General features: G+C 38.7%; 1 protein-coding gene across 1 annotated transcript; it reads right to left on the bottom strand.

Annotated features, from left to right (window-relative positions):
* Positions 1-512: 512 nt before the first annotated feature.
* On the bottom strand, positions 513-20,752 carry inpp5l (inositol polyphosphate-5-phosphatase L). Its single transcript, XM_008419055.3, has 16 exons — positions 20,238-20,752; positions 13,764-13,805; positions 13,392-13,492; positions 13,212-13,299; positions 8,204-8,267; positions 7,486-7,589; positions 7,223-7,275; positions 5,025-5,144; positions 4,505-4,589; positions 4,303-4,398; positions 4,134-4,208; positions 3,856-3,929; positions 3,648-3,759; positions 3,489-3,557; positions 3,345-3,404; positions 513-2,094 (listed from the first exon to the last, which is right to left on the bottom strand). The coding sequence occupies exons 1-15, from the start codon at positions 20,295-20,297 to the stop codon at positions 3,363-3,365; spliced, it is 1,185 nt and encodes a 394-aa protein (XP_008417277.1). The 5' UTR covers positions 20,298-20,752; the 3' UTR covers positions 513-2,094; positions 3,345-3,362.
* Between the last annotated feature and the right edge of the window lie 2,635 nt (positions 20,753-23,387).

Here is a 23,387-nt window from a genome sequence, read left to right as displayed (position 1 = left end):
ACATAACAGTTTGAATTTTGATTTTAAGTTAAATGTAGTCATTTCCAGTGCATGTCGTCACTAAAGGGTGATGTTAAAAGACAGTACTTATACAATTTATATGAACCCTCTTATTACCATGAATCCAGTGCAATCAGTTTGTCTGTCATGCACAGCGATGTAATTAAAAAATTAAAACAAAATACAAATCATGATATAAAGTCATTTTGAAAATGGATCAGGCAGGAAAAAGCAAATACTTTTGGGTACTACACTGTTTTCCACTGTTTATTCAGACATAGAAATACTAATTCCTAAATAATTAATGAAAAACATTTAAATACAAATACTGTATTATACCTTCACATATATTTTCTTGTACTCAAGTCTACATTTTTGCCTCAGATGCTTTTTGAAGTGTATTCCTATCAACGGGAATCCTGCCATTATCCAGGAAATGAAGAGATTCTTGGTGTGAATCTTTCACAATCAAAGATCCAAACGCAGTACGAAGATGACTCAAATAACAGAACCACTTTGCATTGCATGCTTTATTTCCAAAAGACAAAGTAAAACATGTAGTGTCTGACTAGAGTTAACTAAAGGTAATACTGGTCCTTCCAACCAACTCCACTCCTGTCACAACATTACATTATATCACACACTGGTTCAGACAATGGAGACTTGATCATCACTGTGTCTTGCTATGGGTGAAGCAACAGGCCAACTGTACAAACAAGACATCCAAAATGTCACTTCTGCTAATATTTGGAATAAATAAGAGTGTACAGGTCCCTCATCACTTACCACAAAAATAAGCAAAACACAGTAAGAAGCAGGTACTACCATTAAAACCAGGTTAAAACATGAGCCGATACCATACACATTAAACATATCTATTATTGCACTGGAGTTACAGTTTAACAACGTGCATCATAAAAATCACTCATGAAGAAAGAAAACTTAAACAGTGCCTCACGCTTTATAAGTGTGTGAACGTGTTGTGTGTGGCGACACACACACACAGCATTCTGCGAGGTTTCAATTAAGTCAGGGAGTAAAACAGAAACCATATTCCGTATTTCAGTCTTAAGTAAACATAAGAGGACAGCACTGTGACTTTTGCTTTTGGCAGTGAAAGAAGATACAATTGAAAAAGCGTGAGAAGAGACGTTCCAGTGGAGGAATGCTGTGCGGCACAGAAGTAACAATGAACGGACAGACTGAGAACAGCTGAGATGTTTTGGGAGATAAAGCACTTGGTATTATGTACAGTAAGTACATAGAAAGCCTGTCATCGTCATCACTGAAACAAACTTTAAGATAACCCAGGGTCCTACAAAATTTAATTTCTAGGTGATAACTTCACTTAAAACCAACTTGTTGTTGAGAAAACAACATTTTTGTGAAATCTTAATTATGTCAGTCAACTAAAAAAAAAACAACAGAAATCTCAAAGGGGGCAAATATTTTTTCGTGACAATATCATTTCTTTTATAGCAGATAAAGACTTCTAGATATTTTTGCTGCTGCCGTAAAATTTCAAAGAGCCTTCGGCCCGTCTAGTGGTATGTCTCGATAATGTCAAACTTCAATTCCAAAGCCTTTTTTAAAGGTAGATCTGAGAACATCGGTGAAAACATGACGATAGGAAGCTAAACCAAGAAGCAGCGCTCCTGTTTTTAAAAATGCCACAGTGGCGGAAAACAAGTGCCTAAAGTATACAGAGCGTGGCAGCCGACGCATCTAATCTACAGGGCTGACATTCAGTTCTTGATAAGATACAATCTGTTTTGAAGTCGACAGATTCCCGTGCACGAGGGTTACGAGAATGTTGAAACAAAAAAAAAAAAAAAAAAAAAGTCAGTCTTGCTCATACTGTTAAAATATATATACACAATGTTTTTGAAACTGTTTTACAACAATAATGAGGGTTTACATTAAAATGTTGAGAACTAGTAAGGATTAAAGGATCTGCCCACATGGCTGCAAGCAGGAACTCCACGCCGAGTAAAATCGGCATGGAGAAAGCAGGTGGTTTCATGAGTCCTGCCTGTGGAAGAGAATAATGCTGGCATCCAGGGTGGCCGAGTTGTGGTGGGTGCAGCTGAACACCTGGAACGGACACAGAGTGAGACAAAACAAATGCACAGTATGGTTTTAAACTTCCTGCCTCCTCTGTGAGGATAGCGCAGTAGCTTTTGATTCAAAATATTAACTCAAAAGGTATTTAAACCCAATTGACCTTTCTACAAACTCCAGGGTTTCATTTGGATTTTTTGTGACAGACCAACATAAAATAGCACAGAACTGTGACATGGAAAGAAACTGATACATGGTTTTAAATGTATTTCAAAAATCTGAAGCTGAAGCTGTTTCACTGCGAGCACTGAAACAGCAATCAATGCGAGCAATTATTCACGCGTCATCCCGGTTGTTGAGATGGAAACAAAGAATGTATTTTTATTCTAATAGCTGGACAAACGTTAATGCTTTTTTATTCATGTTTTTTTTTTTTTTAGTGTAAGTCAAATTGTTATATGCAACATGCAACAACAGTACCGGATGATTTTTTTTGTTTAAATATGCAGTCCTACTTTGTAGTTGTGTGTTACTTCTACTTGTAGAGGATGGACTAAAACAGAGCGCTTTTATGGCTTATTTTTACTTTAAACTTCCTGTCATCTTTCTCTCTGATCACAATTTGTAAAATCCGCTTAAAGCTCTTAAGTTTGTAGTTTAATGAGCAAATGCAAAAAAAAAAAGAAAAAAAAAAGTTGAAGGGGTATAAAACTATAAAAACTAAGTTCTTGAGCATTGGGATTATATTATCCCCTCAAAATGTAAAAAGCAAAAAGAAACAACGGGTCTTTGTAGGATGTTCTTCCCTGAGAGGAATTCATTATTTGAACCCCCCCACCCTCCTCACAGAAAGACCATCATGATAAAGCAGTCCATCCTTAAACAAATAAATTTAAACAGCAGCAAAACAAAATCATTGCCGTAAAAATGCCAATATCCCGCCGGGGCGGGATGAATGCCTCTCCAGCCGGCCATCCAGATTGTAATTAATGAAAAGAAGTCGTGCAATGCACTTAATGTGTAGCCGCAGCGAGAAACCAGAGGATTCAATAGACATAGATCAGTGGAAGGTGCTGATCGCACTGTGCTTCAACTACACCGGACACAAAAGGAGCACTCGTGTCCCGCAGGTGCTTCATCTTAGTTCATATTCTGACTCCGCTGGGCTGGCTTGGTTATGGCTCTCCAGGGAGAAGAACGAGATTACCACAATCTCTTTCTAAATCTGCCCTGTGGAAGCACTGCTTTCTCACATGTGGCGCTTCACTTATAGATATTCTTACCATTGAGAAGGATCGGAGTCAATGGTTATTCGTCTTCAGCGAGAAGGACAGGAATACGGGCTGCGGGGCACCGAAAAACACCAAAGAGTCACTCTGCGGCTGATTCATTGCCTGACCAGAACAGATGGTTTGTTAAAGGCTTACCTTATGGTCTCCCATGCAGACATTAGGACCAATTGTGTTGTAAACAACACCCTCCCCGTCATAATCTCTCTGAGATAAACAGAAAATGAACACAATTGAATATTCATCAATTAAGAGTCTAGTGGGTAAAAATGAAATATGCAGACAGTTTAGTCTGACCCTGCTGATGAAATCGTTGGCAGTGGGCGACATGAGGATGCGGTCACACCAGGCGGGACAGCGCGTGTTCATGTACTGCCTCGGCTTATGGTGGTCCTCACTGTAGGGGTAGCTACGGGAGACGACAAAATCATATTTCGATTGTCAGGTACATCGGGAGAAGGCTTTCATAGATTATCGTTTCCTGTTACGGTAAATTTATTCTCACCTGGGTGGAAATGTGATGTCCTCTTCCCTGACAGCATCAAGAAAGGGCATGACCTCTTTGTCGTACTTCAAAAGCTGAGCGGCAAATAAAAACAGGAAGTGTGCCTATTTTTAAAATTCCAGGTAAAATTCTAGTGAACTGCCTTAAAGTTTTGGTCTTTGTGGGTGTATAGCCTTATGGAGTGTCGTAATCTGACATCTTTGGGAACAGATCCGACTGTTTGACAACAACCTGAGTTTCTCGTTTTTATGGAGCAAAAGTCTGGAATATGTCCTTACTGCTCTGCCGTTGTCCTCTCGGAAAACCGTCTGGTGCACGTACTCAAACAGCTTCTCCTCGATCTGCAGCAGCATCTGAAGGGAAGGGATGGGCGGGGCGGGCAACATGAACGCCAATCTGGGTCAAATCCGGTAACGGCTTTTTTTGCTTTCTGGCTGCCGTAATTACCTGGTGGTCGTTGTCTCTTTCTTCAAATGTGATTCTCTCCACTTCGTAATTGCTGTCTTTCACGTCTTTTACAACATCTGCTTCGATGGTCAGGCACTGGTCGGCAACACAAGGAGAAATAAGAGGGAGTTTGCAGGGTCCGTGTTCAAATATGAAGCTGGTGCAGACATACATACATGCATACATATATATGACAACATACCTGGACTAATGTACGTGTGTCCAAACGGAAGTTAAAATCTCCAAACAGGAAGAAGGGCATAGCAGCGTAGCGGCTGTCTGATAACCTAGAAAAGACAAACAATGTTTTCATTTATTTAACACAAAAGGTTAAGGTTTATTTTATATATTCTTTAAATATTCTGGTTTTTAAATTGGAACAAATTAATGCAGTTGCCCGGAACAATTTTCTCTTGTAAGAACATATGATGAAGTATTTTATTTGGATTTCATGGGATAGATCAACACAAAGTACTGTGTAATTGAGATTCTCAATATTTATTACAACTAAAAATCTGAAAAGTGTGTCTCATTCATGTGTGTTCAGTCCTCTTCAATCTGACATGCCTATATAAAATCCAGTGTCACCAAGTACTTTAGCAAACTGCCTAATTAGTAAATACAGTCCATGAATCTGTAGTAAAGTCTCAGTATAAATCCAGGTGTTCTGCATATTAACGTGTTCGGGTGGCCCATTCAAAGTGCACAGCTGCTGATCCCACCTGCTGATGACGTATTTGAGAGCGTTCTTGCGGTTGGCTGAATAAATGGAGGGACTGGAGTTGAGGGCAATAAGGTTTGAGGCATCGTGGAACAGGTGGATGTTGACCAGGTCGAGGCCCCTGCGGACAACACAATCGCCCACGTCGGCAAAACGCAACAAGATGCGGCAGATGAAAAAACAAAGGAAAAGAAACAATTTGACATCAGTTAGGACGACACAGTGTGAACAATGACAGTGAGTGTATGATAGGGAAGTTGTAAAGTGACACCTGCGCTATCAGTGTGTAGCCTTCCGACAGCTCAGAAGTTTGTCCCTCTTGTGCCAGGAATTATGCATCAAAGTAGTAACTATTGCCTCACAACGTAATACCATAACTGAAACTTTTTTGTTCTTATCTAGCAGATTAGAAGTCCGTGAGTAATGAGAGATGATGAGCCTGGTTCAATAAAAGGACCAGGTTTATACACTCTTCAGTTAATAATTGTAACTGCAGGAAATGTTCAAGGTTTAAACTTGAACATGGCAAATTTATGAAAATGTGGCATGTTTCATAACCTCGTGAAAACAACACAAACACTAAAAAAGAATGATGAAAATATGATTTTGTTGACAAGTTGTTACTGAGCTACGGATTAATGATCAAAGATAAAGAATTCTGTTTGAATTTCCAAACTGCAACAACCAATGATGATAATGAAACATTAGCAAGCATTAACATATTTTTTGCCTTCACCAAGTAGCATCATTGTTCAACAGTTAAAGTCAACTTTATTTGTTATGTGGTAAAGGTAGTAGATTGCAGAGTGCTAAAAACTACATGGAACCAAGTTGAACTCCAGGCTAATGGCAATAATTACATTTATAAATGAATCAATTTATATGTACAAGTACATCTCAAAATGTGAACAATATTATTTATCACTCATTTCAAAAAAGGAAACTCAGATTTATAAGACTACAAGTGAAATATTTCAAGACTTGTTTTCAAAATGGTTGGCCATTCAGTGTAGAACAAACTCACTAAGTTGTGTGAAAAACAAGCTGTAAAATGATAAAATTTCTATAGATTAAGTTCACAAGTAGAGCAGTACATTTGAACTTTGCCTTCAGAGATGATTCAGGGTGCCATGATACAATAGGAACAGGTACAAGAACTCCTTTGTGCCTTATTTCATCAAACTCCAAAGCCAGAGGAAACACAAACACTTATAATTATCACGCTAAATGTTTTATGATGTAGTTATGGGAGGCATCTGACATATTATTAAAACCAAATTTCCAATTTTATGAGCAATAAAAATTTTATCTTACTTTGGTGCTCTTCAATCTCATAAGACTCATAAGTCTTTTAAAACTAGTTTACTGGAAGCTAAGATTATCTGGCATTTAACCAGTCGCAGTTTAAGAGCCTGAACCAAGAGGCCAACAAGCTGTGAATTAGACCCATTTCACATTTTGAAGTTGTTTTATATTTTATCTGTGGGTTTCCCATCAGTGACTAAAGAAAATCTTACTGATCAGTGCTTTGGTCAAAATCTTAAGCTACATGGTGACAAATCCAAGACTGTTGAAGTCAATTAAATATAACCTCAATAAAAAAACCTTTTCACATCTCAGAATTTCACAATTGTGTCTTTTAAATTCTAGGCTGTATGGTAAATTATTTTTACATAGTTAATTCCATAGCTGAATTTTTTTCCCCAAACTTAAAAAAAAAAAAGATCAAATAAAACACAACACTTTTGCAGACTTTTAGAGACTGTGTGGAAACTCACTTAGCAACAACACTCTTCAGTCTAAAGTTGTTACTGATGGAAAAAGATTATTTTATCAGTCAGAATCAGTTATTTATTTATTTTTTACACAGAGCCATATTGTGTAAAAGCTCTTTAACTCTATTGTGTTTTAAAGAGAAAAAAAATTATTTTGCTTCCCAAATGCTTCTTTGTGAAGAAGACAATTTCATGTTCTGTCAACCCAAAACCTAAGGTTATATAAATGCTGATCACTGAATCTCTGCTTTCAATCCTGTCTTTTCTATGAGTGCATCAAACACTGGCCTACATATTAATCTGGAAAGGTCACAAAAAAGGTCAGTTTTACTCTAAATACAAGTGTTATTAAAACTCTCTTAACAACATGACAATACAATTGATCAAAAAATAAAGTGTTTCACTGTTTCTGAGCGTTACGTACTGGTTGTGTATGATCCAGCGGGTCCTCATGTAGCCCTTCCTGGACCACTTGAACTGCAACAGAGACAAATGAGAGAGAATCGCTAAACACCAGGGAGCCATGTCTTTAAAGCACCAAACTGATAATCATTGATTCTTGCAGATAATTTGTCTCATCTCTGTGTCAGCAGCCCCAGTGGACTCATTTTTCCCCAGCATCTCCCTTCGTTCCATTAGCATCCCCCCTCGCCGTAGCGCTCCCCACACTCTTGCATACAGACTTACATCGGGCCAGAAATTCTTCGGGAATTTTTCTTTCTCCACGGTGGCGACGCCGTCCAGTGAGCCCACGTACTTGGTCTGTCCCACCACGGCTTTAAAATCCTTAACTGGGAGCAGCGGGGCGGCCGGGGGGAGGCAGAGCGAGGGCAGTGACATGGAAAAGAGTGAGAAAACATGCAAACAGCGATCAATAAACTGGTGTTAACCTCATCAGAGCGGCATACATGATGAGGGGAATCTATAAGCGGGAGCCATTAGACTTCGTTTGGCCAACGACAATCGGTTCGGGCCACACAGCGAGTGGCAGCTCCGGGATGTTTATGGCTCTTCCATAAGCTTTTCTGCCAAGCTTTTTCACACCTAACGTGACCGGACTATGCAGCAGCCGAAATAGCAGCTCCACTTTAAATTTGAGTACTTTGCAAATACCTGCCTAGGCAGTAGAGCCATCAAACGATCATTACACAGAAACATCTTAAAATATCCTATAAAAAAATAACAGGAATTTTGCCAATCATATGCAACAGCAACCTGGTCCCTCACGGTGTGGGAGCTATTGATCAAAGCAGAGGGCTACACTGCTTCCAGTTGGATTTTAATCATTTATATATATAAAAAAATGTATGGTGAAAAAGCAAAAACAGAGAAATGTTCATCACAACCCGATTTATTATAAACCAATAAAAATGAATGCAACTTTCACACTTTAAGGATTTCTTACCATTAAAGTCATAATGATAGATATTTTTCAGTGTCTTGTGGATGAAGTACATGCTGCCCAAAGCCTGTGGACAAAAGAAAACAACAGATGATGTTCAATACCCGATAAAGTAATCAGAAACTGATTAAGTAAAAAATAAATAAATAAATAAAAAATTTCAAATTTCTTTTTAAAAAACATACAAAAAATAATTTAGTTGTAAAATAATTTGTTAGTTACCTATTTTAGTATTTAAGGCAAGCATGTGTAGAGCAATTAATTTACTTTATATCATTTAGCAGTTTTGCAACTAACCTCTGCAATGACTAATTCAAAATGCAGCAATGCATCGTCATGTTTGACACTAATTATTGTTAGAAGTAATTTAAAAAAATTATCAAATCATTTAAAAGTTACCACACCAATAACTATTACAGTGTGTAGTTAAATGCATGACATTGGTTTTCATTCCAAAAAGCTTAAAAGGGATTAAAGCACAGTAGTATCTCTTTAAAATAAGCATCATCAGAACAAAAACATGAAATACAGTCATAGTGTGGTGTATTTTAATCTGTATTACCATAGTGAAAAGTGAAAACATCATTTTGACACATTTTATTCTATCTGCAGTCAAACTAGTAATTGGTGTACTACAAATATAATTTTGTGTGCTTTTAAAGTCTGATATTTTGGGCCAAATTTGTTAGTCTTTGTCAGCATACTGGCAACAAACCCTAAAAAAAATGTAATATATTAAAAAATATATATTTTTCAATAGAGGCTGTAAGGTCTAACATTTCTTGGTCTTACAAGCAGCATGGACAACTTCTAACAACACACCAGGCCATATTTGTTTCCAAAATAAATAAATAAACAGTAGTAACTGAAAAAGGTTTTTAAGGAAATATTTTAACTATTTCCTATCATAAGTGTTACAGGACAAAAAGGGAGCAAAGATGGGTTGGGTACATGTAAACATGAAAAAGAGTCGTTACTAGTTCCATCAGCAGGACCCAAAACATTGTCATCCATGTCCCTAGACCGGGGGTGCCCAAGTCCAGTCCTCGACAGCTGCCATCCTGCAACTTTTAGACGCATCCCTGCTCCAACACACCTGAATAAAATGGCGCATCAGCATCCGTTACCTCTGCAGAGGTCTGGTTTCATTTAAAGCAGGTGTGTACAAGCACTGACTTGGGAACCCCCGGCCCAGACCAAGTTCCCAAATCAAAACCTTACAGAAAACCTACAGGGTAAAATGACAAGGTAAAGTGTATACATGGTTTTGGATGATTGGAAAGATTGAGTAATGGTCAAAGATGGCTCTAGCTACGGTTCAACATTGTGAAGCGTTATAGAAGACAAAGTTCTGTACCGTCTCTAAACGAAGGTTGTCAAAGTTCGGGTGTTAACAATTGTACACCTTGTGATTTTGTTAAAAACATTTTTTTCTTAATGGAATATATATTTTATGTCCATTGGAAAGATTTATTAAAATTAACAGTTAGAATTTTCTGAGTTTCAGTATGAGATTATGTTACTGCAACAGAAGTAACACAAATGTATCAGTGCACTTTAGTGCACTGATAACACAAATTTATCAGTGCACTTTAGTCTTGTATATCTGTTGCAGATATCCTGACACTGCAGTCTGCAAATCAAAACGCATGCCTGTGCACGAACATGTGCCTAACCCTTTATTTTCAGGTCTGCATTTCAAAGAAATCATAAGCTGTTTCTCAAAGCGAAACCAAAACTAAATGTAAAACACAAACACATGACTAGTCTCAAGGACCGACTTGTTTATTATAGACAGCAAAAGCCTTATCTTCCAGTTATCCACTTTGTTTTTTTACTGTGCAAATCAAAAACCACGTGAAACTTTAAACGATAAAAACGTTCAGTAGAGCCACTTTGAGGGTGCACACTTCAGCGCCCAATCATCCCTGACACAGGGCTGACAATTTTTAATGTACTAACTGCCTGCTCCACTGATCTGATTAATCATGGCCTGTGAAATCAATAAAGACAGAAAATTAAAACCATTTAAAAGGTATTAAGCAGTAGGCTTGCCGACTGCCAACGCTGGCGCTCTGAGAGGGGGCCGAAAGAAAAATAAGTGAGCGCACGGAGGGGGTAAGGTCGTGACGGAGAGCTGGGCTACGCACACGCACGCACACACACACACACACTCACACACACACACAAACACACACTCGCAGACGATCAGTCAGCGCATGAGAGATCTCTCCCTGAAGACATCGTTTATCTTCGGTGCCACAGTCATCCTCGTTTATTAAAACAGAGGTGTCTCCATTGACGGCTTCAGTGAACAACCGTTAGAGACCGACTTGTCTGACATAGAGCGACGGAGGAAATTACTGGAACATATCTGCAGGAGTTGAAATGTTTCTACGAAGGAAAAAAAAAAAAAAGTTCGACTGTCAGGTAAAGTTTCTCTCCAGAGATTCCTGAAGGGAAGCCTGATTCATGTGGGATTAGTAGCAGTGTTTCGCACAGTTAGGCACACACACACCTTTGCGTAGTTGGCCAAACACCCATCTTCATCAATCAGGTTTGTGCACAGTTTAATAAAAAAATATTGACTTTCAAGTGATTTTTTATCAAAACACCATTTGTACTGGGGATGCATGCCCCTCTACGTCTGCAGCCCCTGAGAAAAGAGAGCCCCCCTTCACCCCCACTAAGCTCTCTCTCTTGGCTTTATAACTGATGATCCGTAGCCAGGGGGAAACAAATTGAAAATCAATGCGGGTGGCACCGCCGAAATGAGAATGAGGCATTACGTGGGGCGGTGGTCGGGGAAGAGGGGCTGCAACCCTCTCAGGGCAAACGGAGAAGGGTGCAAACACTCGAGTCCAGAGGAAAACTTAGTCCCAGCTGTCCTCCGCCACCCCCACGACGCTTAATTTATTGCGTACAGATAGCCTGGGATCAATAGTTTTAATCTAGAGTTAAATGTATTGACTTTGGCCCGTCTCTCTCTCGCACCTGGTCATTGACTTTCCCCCCTTTCGGCTTCACGCACCTTCAGTCTACAGATGCAGACATTGACCCCTACTGTCAGGCGTGCTGTGTGAGGGTTTCACCTGGGAGGAGGAAGGGTTAATAGTTGAAGAAAAACGCAGCTACTTTTCTGTAGAGGAGAAGTGTTTCTCCCTACCAGGATTGAAACTTTGACAAACCCCATTACAGCCAACGGCAAGCGCAGTTTAAACCACTGGAAGCTGATTAGTGAAACATGAGGTTAAAAAAAACATGGATGCAAGAAATGACCTGCATGACCAGTGTGGAAACTGAGGCTGACGTTCTACGACCTGAACATCAACCGGGTGATGTTCACATGGAATAACAATCTGGAGAAAATAATAAATACAGTAAAATGGTATCTCTGAATTTACACAAATATTTTTCAGCAAAAATGTATAACGGGAATTATTTTGCGTGCCGTTAAAATAAAACAAATCATAAGAGTTCTTATCTACAACATCTATTTGTGGACATTTTAACTCCATTGCACAGACTGAGGAAAAAAATGCTCAATAAAATAGTGGTGAATTATATATATTTATATATTGACACAAGTATAAGCTCATCTGTTAGTCTGGCCAATTGCATTGTTTTAATGTTATTGGAGGGGAAAAAGAGATTATAGATCATTTTCTCTAATTACAATAATTTCTGATGAATGAGCTTTGCAAACGCCAGGACTTTTTACTTTTACTCAAAGGATCATCATTAGTGCCATAAATATCCCAAAATATAACAAAAAAACTTAAGGTTTATGTCATCCATTCGTAGCAGACAGCCTGCAGTAAACCGCTGGTCAGTCATGTTGCACATACCCTGCCAGCACTGACTTAAAATTGACCAACTGGATTAATGAATTTAAAACTGACCATCAAAACTATATATATTTGGGTGATTCGATCCTTAATGCTCACCCCAGATGTATATCGTTAGTAATTGAGATGCTAAAGCTCACAGAGAGCAGTGGGAACACTGTAATGGTGAAAAACAGAAGTGTTGGGGAAAGGAGGGTTAATCATAACCAGTACGGTCATTGCAATTTTCATTGATAGGATTACTGTTAAGTATTTTCCAGACATCGCACAGCTCTGTCTAAAACCATGGTGTAAAATGACACAACTGTCTGGCCCATCACTAGAACTGAATGATATGTGGAGCTGTTCAAAGTTTCATTCACCATGGCAAACACTCAGATTACATTCTGCAGTCGCCACCAATGTTTCATGGTGGTCATGTGTAATCAACAAGAATATTGCAGCTAAAGATTTTTGGAGTTTTGAAAGATAACTTTGTATGAACTATGGCCTGATTGCACCAACTGGCTCACACCTGCTCACAGCTCCATAACAGCACGGCAGACGGCAGCTATGGACAGAAATTCTCGGTCCGGTAACTGAAAGCATCATGGCTGACCAAACAAATCTGACTTTGAGGGCTTCTCATCTCTCTGTGCCTGCACCGCGTTACAGCTCCAACACCGTTTTATACTATATCTAGAAGATCCATGTCCCATACAAAAGGCTGGGATTTTGAACGCTGCTCATATTGCAAGGAAGCTTTGATGTATGAAGTTCTGCTGCCGAAGAAAAAAAGGTGAGCAAACAGAGCGTATAAGAAATCGGATTTCCTAAAGAGGGCGCACCTGCAATATGTCACTAAAGGCTGTGAACCGCAGAAGTTCATTATTGCGCTTGATGAATTCATACTGTATATTTAATCTATATTTATTAAAATAGCTAAAAAGAAACAAACAAAGCATGCTTTCAAGGTTTTTAAAAATGCCCCCCTACCATTGTCTGACATGACCTTATTACACAGTCAAATGGTTGCATTTACATTAATATCAGGAAACATCTGCTGCAGATTCCTATCCAGCATCAGACTGCCTCACATTCACATATGTTGCTGAGGCCACCTTTATGTGGAGGAGAGCGCCATCTTGTGGAAGAACATTGGAATATCTCCACAGGTTTCCTACCGTAAAGCTGTCTTCCGCTTGGAACTGGGTGTCCACATAAATGCAGGTCCTGTCAAACTCCTTCATTTCCTCACTGGACTCTATGTTACTAGGAAGAAGAAGGGAAATGCATTTGCTCAGATGTTACACAGTGTAACTACACGGTCATTGTGGTTACTTTTTAGTGGTGTTTTTATTTACCAAAAGAAGTTTTCTGCCTTGTCCATGTTGACCATGTAGTCCTTTCCTCCCACCTCCTGGAAGTGCAGGGCGATGAACTGCGGCTTGTACTTCCGGATTGTCTGTTTCAAAAACATTAAAGTCTAATGTTCAAGCTCAGATTACAGAGTGCCGACATGTGAAGATGGTCACCATTGCTTTAAGGCTGACCGTTACAACTCATCAGTGGTCTTAGTTTTTTTTTTTCCCCCCACAGTTGGAAGAGCGACAAAAGCGGGCCAGAATTAGCAAAGATTGTATTTCTTTAAGCTGCATGAGATCGCCCACACAAACATTTAATATGTTAGAACAGAGAGACCACTACTAATGCAGATATAAAATATTCAACCTTACCTTATACAGTTCTTCTAACCATCCATTTTGGATTTCATCCACCTTCGAAAATAGAAAAAAAAAAGTAAAATCATTTGACTAATGTCATCGGTCACTTATTCAACAGTTTCAATCAGTGTGAAATAGAAACGATACGCTTCATATTCTGACCACATTCCATTAAGAAGCAAATTAAAACAATTACACTTTAGCCTTTCACACATGATCCTAAAAATCCGTATCTTCTGAAAAAAATCACTACATAGCGTACTTAAAGAAGCAAAGGAAACAAAAAACAAAAACTGAATTAAATAGAATATTCTTTCATTTTCTGTTTAGATACATCATCAAATAATTGATCAAAATCAATACTTGCATCCCATCATAAAACACATAGCATACATAGTTTAAAACCATGTGCAGTATGACTCGAAGTGTGTGCAATAATCATTTGGGTAATACAACCATAATCTCATACATAATAAGCAGTGAACCCAGAACTTGTGTGGTTTTTATCTGTGGTTAGTTGTTTTTTAAACGAAACCAAAGTGCAGAATCACAACCTATGACTCGACGGATTGTAAAAGCAGCCCCAGCGGCAACAACTATCAGTTTGTCTTCTTCATGGCCTTTTCAGGGGAAACTCTTCCTAACGTGTTGCTTCAGTTTTACTGACCCAAGAATACTTTAATATAGAGGAGCCGATGGTGTAGTTAGTGAGCATAAAATGCCCCAAGCCCAAATTATAGGGTTTTTAATAGTAACTAGTGTTGATTTTCACCAAAATATCCTCTGTGCATTAAAGATAAATATCTCAACTTTGCTCAAAAAAAATTTATTCTGGATGTGCTCAACATTTTTCAAATGCAACTTTTCCGATTTAAAGTTTTTATTTGGCAATTGTTTCGAATTATGGATGGCCATTTCAAAGAAAAATGTCCCCAAAAAAGCCCAGTGAAATCATTTGACTATTGTTTTTAAACTGGATTCTGTGAATACACAATTTTAAATTTAGCACTTCAATCGTTAAAATCTTCAGAAATCGGCGTACAGTTCGTTATGCACTCAGCTGGTTTTTTTTATAGTGTTTTTCAAATCATAGTGTCTTGACCTTTTACTCTTCAAGCGCTAAATGAAATATTTTATATTTGAGATGTGTGGTCATTCTGCACAGCCTAATCTGACTCACGGAAACCAGCTGGGGAATCTGTTCCAGGAAATATTAGCAGCTGTTTTGAATGTTATTCAGTTGTGAATGAATCTTTGTGTCACTGCAGGTTGTTTGGCAATAGCTGGCACTGCACGAACGTCTGCTTCAATGAGTTGTGTAAGAATCCGTTTTCTCAATAATATTGCATCGAAACACTTTCATTGCAATGCTTCAATAAAGTGACAAAACTGCTCATTTAATACAGGCTGCATCACATGTTAGTGGTGGATGGTAGCCTCAGGCTGCCGTTATGTTCACCTTTAGGTTTTGCTAAACAAATAATGTTTTGTATTAAATGTTTCTTGGTCAGGTCAAGGTGATATGGCTGCCTATGAAAAACAATCAAACTTTTGTTCCTAAAAATAATAAATGCAAAAAAAGCACGTTATATGCCGAACAGCTAAAAGGGAAAGTTTTCAGTATCAATGGATTTCTGGCAAGAGTCATTTATTATTTAAAACTCTATTATTAAATTTTTAAAAGCTCCTAACATATCCACTTGTGGATTGTTATACTGTGGCCTTAAAAAGAGCTGGTAAAACAGGAGGTGAGTATGTAATAAAAAATAAAAAAACAGACTCAGAAAGATCATTTCACTCTTCCAAATTAATTTGAGGTTTTCCTGTTCAAGTAAAACATGCATAAAAAATATGCGCACTTCAAAATTTGACTACAAAAAACGTAAGAAAAGACTTTCATTTCTCTACAGAAAGAAGAAAGTCAAAGTGATATGAGAACTGTGCGACTGACAGATTATAGAAGCATCACACCACTTTGCGTGTGCCAACTGCACATCTACAGATAACATCGGCAGCTATAATGAGTTTGCAGCCTGTTTTGTACCCTGCTCAGCAGGTTCAACTCTAACTAAAGCAACGTTATGAGTTGAATTTACTGCAATGTTAAACTTGTAAAGTTTTGCTCCATTTATATACTTCTCAGATGAAATTGAACCATTGTGCATTTTTTGTTGAAAAATTATGGCAGATGTTTACCCAAGACAAAAAAAGATTGCAGTTGATTCATAAGGTGTTTCAATAATGAAGCGTTCTCTTTTCTTTTTTTTTCTTTCCATCATTCATTTGTTAAGATCTGATTGACATTTCTAGAAATCAAAGCGGGTTCAGCGAAACAAAACGTAAAGACGTTGGTGGGAAAATTACCATTAGATTCTGTTAAAGACTTTCCGTCAACAGCTGCAAAAATGCTGGAGGGATTCTCCCCTTTAAAGTAGTTTTCTTTTTTTAGGTTAGTAAAATTCTGTTTAAACATTTGGCATAAAAACAAAACTGCATTTTTTTTAAAACGGTGTATTTCAGTAAAATATCTCTGAGGAAAAAAAGTTCACTTGCAGCTTGGTTTTTCTTGCACAGATGCTCCAAAATGTGTATTTTGGTGTGTCAGAGGTCAGTTAAAATGTCATGACTGCAGAAATGGCTTTGCATACTGCATTTGCATGACAGGGGTGACTGTAGCCCAGTGCAGGTGGAAGGTAGGAGACCTCACATCACTCTGCCTGCAACCACAGCCATGTTTGCACACTAATGAAGATAAACACTTGACAACTGGATTTGTCTCCAAATCTTTATTATAAAAAAAAGTAAAGCCCGTGAGCAGATGAACACTGTAGTCCAGAATTAGACATGCTAGTTCTGTTTCAACAGGAGCAGCAAAGTCTGTTTTTCAGTGTTACTGAAGCAGCTAGTGTGTGTCTGCTCCTAAAGTCCGTTTCTGTGGAGCATTAGGATTTAATCTGTGGTCTGCTTAACATCCTTCTCTCACCCTGAGTCAACATTTCAGAGTGTTTGTTTATAAGAATAGAAGGGGCCCTGCGTTAAGTAGAAAGACTCGACTCCCCTTAGGGAGAGTAGATATTCATCTGTTTATGCATTTCCCACTGTGGGATCTCACACGGAATCGTTGGACCTAAATTTGCTCAACGGAAATATGGTCCTGAGCCAAATTTCCATGACTGCAAGCGCCCTCCTTCCTGCTAAGTCTGAACGTTTCACCCAGCCAGCCCAGGCTGAAACAAGGGAGAGTAATGGATATTTACATACGTTTTATAACAGACTGGAGCCTCGAAGTTAATCTAAATGTGGCAAATTGCACAACTGGTTAGAAATATAAATAATGTTGTGTGAAAGGCCGAGTACAAAATGACAACGTTTTCCAAGATCTGGGTTTTGGGCTGGTCACTCCCTCATGTTAATCATGTCCATCTGGCAAACTGATGTTTCTGACTTATTGGAGTTTTTGTCTCGTTCAGTAGCATTTCATGTTCAGCATAAGGCAACATGACCTCTGCAAGCTGACCCACGATCCCTGGTATAAGAGAAATGCCCAAAAACATCGTATAATGCATATTCCCAAAACGTGATGCTCTAGTCGCCACAAAATACTGTGGCTTGAACTCACAGGATCAGTGTTAACTTTCACTGATCTCTATGGCTTAAAACTACTGAAGACACATGTATCATTAAATAATAAACTGTTCTTTTAAGTAGCTGCGATCACAAAGGACTGCTAAGATGTAGTATTTGGTGTGGACTTTTTTTTCATTTCAAATAAATAAACTGCATTAAATTGTCAATAATTTGCATATTTGGCTAGTTAGCTGGTCTTTCACAGTTTTTTTATGCTCACACCTGATATATGCCAAGACGGTAAAGTTCAGGGAGACTGCTTGGGATATAGTAATGATGGAAAGAGAACGAGGAAAGTGAGAAAACTGGGTCATTTGAGATCAGAATTTTCAGTGTTTTCAGTGTCACAATAGCAAAAATATTTTGTCTTGCAAATATTGTGCAGCCCTATTCCATGTGCACAAACCTCTAAGCATAGTCCAATATTAAAATAAAGTAAACTTTGTGTATTTAAAGTATGTCATGACCTTTACTTAACCATAACGCTGCTTCTGGTTTAACTATATTTGCATCTCGATAAATTAGAATGTCCTCGAATAAGAATGTATTCCAGGAATTCAATTCCAAGAGTAAAACTCATACAATATAAACAGATTCAAACAGTAATATATTTCAAGTGTTTATTTCTGTTAACGCAGAAGAACATGCCTTACGACCACCACAAGCAAGGCAAGCCACAAAAGGCTATGTTTGAAGAAGCTGACTGCTGCTTTACCCAATCATATTAATTGAAAGTTGAGTGGAAGGAAAACAGTTGCATGAGCAACAGGGATAAACTGTCAAGCTGTACAAGACATTTTAAGAGCCATCTTACACAAACGTATCAGGAACACGGGCTATAGCCGTTGCTTTATTTTTACGTAAACTTGAACTAGATACAACAAAAGTAGCGTCATACTTACATTGGAGAAAAAGAACTGAACTCACTGGACTGTTGCTAAATGGTCCAATGTCCTCTTTTTAGAAGAACATAAATTTTGTGTCACATTTAGAAATCAAGTTAAAGTGAAGAGGAAGAGAATCCGCAAATGTTTGAGGTACAGTGTGAAGTTTCTACATTCGGTGCCAACTTGTGGAGCTGGACCCAAAGCTCTAGACTAACTTTTTTACACTGTTTGCCATGACTGACATTGTTTCTGTCTCTGTGTGGAGAGGACAACAGAGCTGAGCCAAGCCCTTCTTAACCAGTTAAAACATGCAAGAGAGTTGCAGCGGCTGAAAGGCCACAGAAACGACTGTACCAACATCCCTGCCCTTTCCATTTTGCTTGTTGAATTCCAAGATTTCTGTTGCTTACGTTTTCTGCATTGTGGAAATCATAGGGTTCTGCATTTTCTTTTTCCTGGAGAAAGTGGTCACACTGGTGCAAACTCAGATTCTTTTGTAGGCGAACCACTCATAAATTAGGTCTCATGTGCAACCAGTTTGAGTGCACTCTGCAACCTTGAGACAAATTACTAGTGTTGGTCCACCGTTGTTTCTTAAGTCCAAAGGCAACATAGCTGTCTGCTGCTTTTGTAGGACTTTGAACCTCCTACAGAAGGCAGGAGTACCAATACATTTTGCAAGTATTGGTACTTGCAAAAATTACCAATACCAATTTAATGACAATGGTATTACTCTGCTTGATAGGGCATCAAACTGGCCTACAGAGGGTCTATATACTATGCGTCAGGAAGAAGCTCTGTACACATTGATAAACTTTCATTTATCAGAATCTGAGATGGTGAAAAGTCAGCCCTCCTTCAGTCAAAACTTGGTTCTGCTGTAACCTGAATGGAGGGCTAAACAACATATTACCTCTCCAATGATGATCACAGCTAAGTGGGAGTCCCCTCTCATCATACAGCAGTTCTCACCTCAACAAACCTTAGAGCACTTTTAAACAAGTTGATGTTGACCAAATTGCAAAGTCCCGAGTAATGGTATTATTTCCAACAAAAGTTGCACATAGCAAAGCTGCCATAGCAATTGGAGCCCTACTTCTCCAAGTAAACTCATCCATAGTACACATTCTCTGCTCTGTCAGGAAGATGAAAGATACCAGATCCAACACTACAGACCAGCGGAAGGCAGTTGGGAAAGCATCCTGGACTTAGAAATACTTTTCAGTAATGTCCTGTTTTTTGCTTGCTTGTTTGTTTTTGGTCATGTGTAATATTTAAATTTTCATAACAGAGTCTAGCTAAAAGATTTTTATTAGCTCTAAGACATGATTAAAACTAATAGAAATACAAGGTTGAAACCAAATTACTCAAATTTCACTTTTTGAACTGAATTACTGAAATTAACTCTTCAATTACATTCTAATGTGTTGAGATGCACCTTTAAGTGTGGACAGAAACAACATAAACAGCTTCACCGGTAGGTTCATGAGTCTGATTTCAATAAATCTTTTTACATTTATCCAAATTTATAAGGTATAAATTTGGATAAATTGGATCCTGACAGTAGTTTTGAAGCCTCTCATATTCGATAATACCCTATTTGATCAAAACGTTGTCTGTTTGTCTAGGACCAGGTCACGTGACTCGTCGACAGGTAACGATAGCTGAGCTTGTACGCTACTCAAGATAGCGGAAGAACACCGCTGAGCGCGGCTGTGATAAAAACGATTCACAGACTGGTTTCAGCCGCATAATACACGTGAAATAAACCACGTAACAATAAGATAAAACAATGTATCACCTGTAAGAACCTTACCCTACATTTAAGTCAGCATTAGAGTCCTTACAGTAGCCTGCCTGTAACTTGCTGTAACTCGTTTCAGTGCGAGCCTTAATCTAATCCTCCGCTGTTGCTACCATTGTGGTGCTGTGTGCCTGTTACGGCAGTTTTACCTTTCTGTGGGATACTTACATTGTTGAAGAGCGAGCCGACGTTTGCGGTGACGAGCAGCACGTTGGTGAACGTGTCCATGTTTAACCGACCACTTTCACAAACCGTCCCGGTGGGGAAAAACTTCCGACCCGTCGGTAGCGCCTCTGTTGGAGCTTAAACAGGCTTACCGTGCGAGCCAAAAACCTAAGTTTATATCAGCTGTGGTTGGAAGTACGCCACCATCATCTCAGTATGTGAGCGCCGCTCGCGGTCCAACTCTGTTGCTGCTGATGGCGGGCAGTCGGCTCAGGTCGTCATCATACACCTCGGCAGGGCTCATACTCATCGCCGAGTCTCCGGGAGCGGAGAGTTTAACTGCGTGGATTCCCTCCCCCCCTCTGAGCTAATTGGACTAGTAGCTTCTTAAGGGACTAAAAGAGTCAGGACCGAGCAGTGCTGCTGCCGCTGCCTTCAAAAGTGCTCAAACAACCCGGAGGAAGCTGACAGGTTGTTTTGACAGCCGTTCCGCCCTCGCGCAAGTAGGACGTACTAGTTTGAAATTTGAAAAATATCTGACGTGACAAAAAGCCTTGCTGAAGGCTCGTGCCATATTCTACAGCAGCGCACACGTCAGTGTATGTCAATCGGCCCCGCTCACATTACTCAAACCAAATCCCAAAAGGAAGGAAATAATGTTTGTGTTGAAAGTGTTTTTATTTGTGCGTCACCATGATTTTAAACATCTCAAAATATAAAATGTCACTGAAACTGAAACCATTCGGTAGCATCACAATACTGACTTTAACGTCTCCCACCTGGATTGGTTGACAGGACGGACAATCATGATGCTCTCCACAAATATGCCATACAAAGTCATGAAAAGTCAGGTTGAAAAGTTTTCCACAAGCCATGTGGAGGACACAGCAAACATTTGAAAGAAGGTGCTCTGGTAAGAGATATCCATGATGTATATATATATTTTTTCTTGCATTAAAATCCTTTGTATGGCTGAAAACTGACACTCTGAACATGCTCTCCTCATTTGGAAACAAACGTGAACCTGGAAGCTGGTCAAAGCTGATTTGAAGACGGACGAAGCTAAACGCAGCCACAGCTCTGATGGAATGGTTTAACTCAAAAAAATATTTATCTATTTGCATTGCCTACACCTAATCCATGTAGATACCTGAAAATATATGTTCAGCCACTCCGTGGATAGTGATGGACCTATTTTTGCAAAGAAGAATGTGTAACACTTGAGGTATAGGTCAAAACACTTGCAGCTGTCACTGCAATAAAATGTGATTCTGCAAAAAATATTGACTCGTAAGACTTTGTTTTGCAAAAAATTGCTTCATCTTATATTGCAGAATATCTGAATGGTGCTTATGGAAAATTATGTTACTGCAAGAAGCACAAATCTATTTACTGCAAAAACTAAAATCATGATCTTTCTACCACCATGCATTTTGTTAGAACATTCTACTCTGAATGATTATGGAATGCACTATGGGATCATTTGCATGTATAGGATATAGAAATCTTCTGGTTTGACATGAAACTTGAATGTTTTTTTGTCATTTAAATGCTCTAACCCACAAAATACTAAGAATGTTGGTACTTACTAAAAAAAAAACTTTGTTTTCTACCACCATCGAAAACCTCCATAACTTGCCTTCTTGACCAAACAATAAGTAATTTTACTTTTTTATTTTTTCAGCCACATACATAAATCATTACTACAACAACAAAGAGAATCTAAAACCACTTTAAGGCATTCTAAACTGGTTTCTCTACATAACTGTGACTGCCAGTGAACTGGGAACCATTTTTGAGCTCTGTTATCTGCACAACAAAAAAAACATTTCAAGTAACTGACATAAGAAGTTTCTCTTTGATTGGGCCATGGGAAACAATATTTTATTTCATTTTTCCAATTTACCCAATTATTCTTCTGTGAACTATGTGATGGTAAGATGTGTGTTTCTCAAGAAACGGCATTAAATAGACGCATCTTTTACCGCAGCACCATCCGTTGGAGTCAGTAGAGCAATAAAACCCTGTGAAGTAAATGGATCTGTGCCATATAGTGGCTCAGAGTAAAAGGCCGTAAAGCAAAGGCTGCTGGGTGGCTGACTCTGTCTCTCCATAGTGCTGTTACAGAGCCGTAAACCATGGCAGGAGTTACGCAACCAACCTTTTGAGCACCTATTCCTGCTTCTGCTCAGTCCCCCTCCAAGCACCGTGTGCTTTAATTCATCAACATCAACAGACCTATTGGAAACTGTTGCAAACAAAGACGTGGCAGAACAACACTGCCGGGTGTAGAGAACCGGTTTGGGACGTCCAGCTAAAGGTGGATAGGCTTGGATGCCGAATGAACTACATGCTTGTATAAGGAGATTTTATTCAGGGCAGATTTTCCCAAAAATATCCAACAGAATCACAACCAACCTGTCAGTGTGTGACGAATCGTACTGCAATGCCCCTAGACGACGGCATAAAGTAGAAATGCTTAAAACGGCGGCGACGAAAAGAAATGGAACATAAGGTCATAAAAATATTGAATAAAGTAATAATAATAAAAAATAAATAAAGTTCTGTTTTTTTCTGATTGATTTATTTCTTTTTACTTTAATGCTTAATAAGTGCAGATTTTGATGCATTAATTCAAATAACACTTTAAAATGTATAAAATTTCTAGATACTGTAATTTAGAGATTTAGATATTTAAGTAATTATTGATTACAGCTGGTGAAAACCAAAAATTCAGTTTTTCAGGTGGTTAGAATGTTACAGCGAACCAATTAAATTATTTTTTATTTTTTTTAATTTTTAAAAACAGAAATGGCCGACACAGTCACGGGGAAAAGTGCTGACTTGACAAACAGTGACCGTCCACCAGGAGGGTTGCTAACAAAACGTCATCGCTAAGTGAGCTGGTTGTTTACAGTGCAGCTGTATCCCAAGTAACTACCCAAAAAGTAGAGTGGAAGGGGAAAAAAAAACACGGTAGAATAATTTGCCTAAGTAATATGAAAATTGGATTCATGAGAGTTTGACCTTCAAAGAGCCGTCGTTCACTGAACTATTTGAGATGGATGGTAACGGCTGCATTCTTTGTTTAAAGCCACTCCTGAATCACAGATGACAGAAAAGGGAACAGGCCGCTTCTCAGTGGCCCACGTC

This window comes from Poecilia reticulata, chromosome 9, assembly GCF_904066995.2.
Source record: "Poecilia reticulata chromosome 9, P_reticulata-male-v2, whole genome shotgun sequence".
Lineage (NCBI taxonomy): Eukaryota > Metazoa > Chordata > Actinopteri > Cyprinodontiformes > Poeciliidae > Poecilia > Poecilia reticulata.
Note: the sequence above shows the minus strand (reverse complement) of the source record. Positions and strands in the feature narration are given on the sequence as shown.

What these genes read in the sequence shown, in the direction of transcription:
- inpp5l (XM_008419055.3), bottom strand. Translation starts at nt 20,297, where the DNA reads ATGGACACGTTCACCAACGTGCTGCTCGTCACCGCAAACGTCGGCTCG. An exon ending in CGAAGAATTTCTGGCCCGAT is followed by an intron (nt 7,276 to 7,485) that starts GTAAGTCTGTAT and finishes TCTCTGTTGCAG; the next exon opens with TTCAAGTGGTCCAGGAAGGG. An exon ending in CGCTGGATCATACACAACCA is followed by an intron (nt 5,145 to 7,222) that starts GTACGTAACGCT and finishes TGTTGTCCGCAG; the next exon opens with GGGCCTCGACCTGGTCAACA.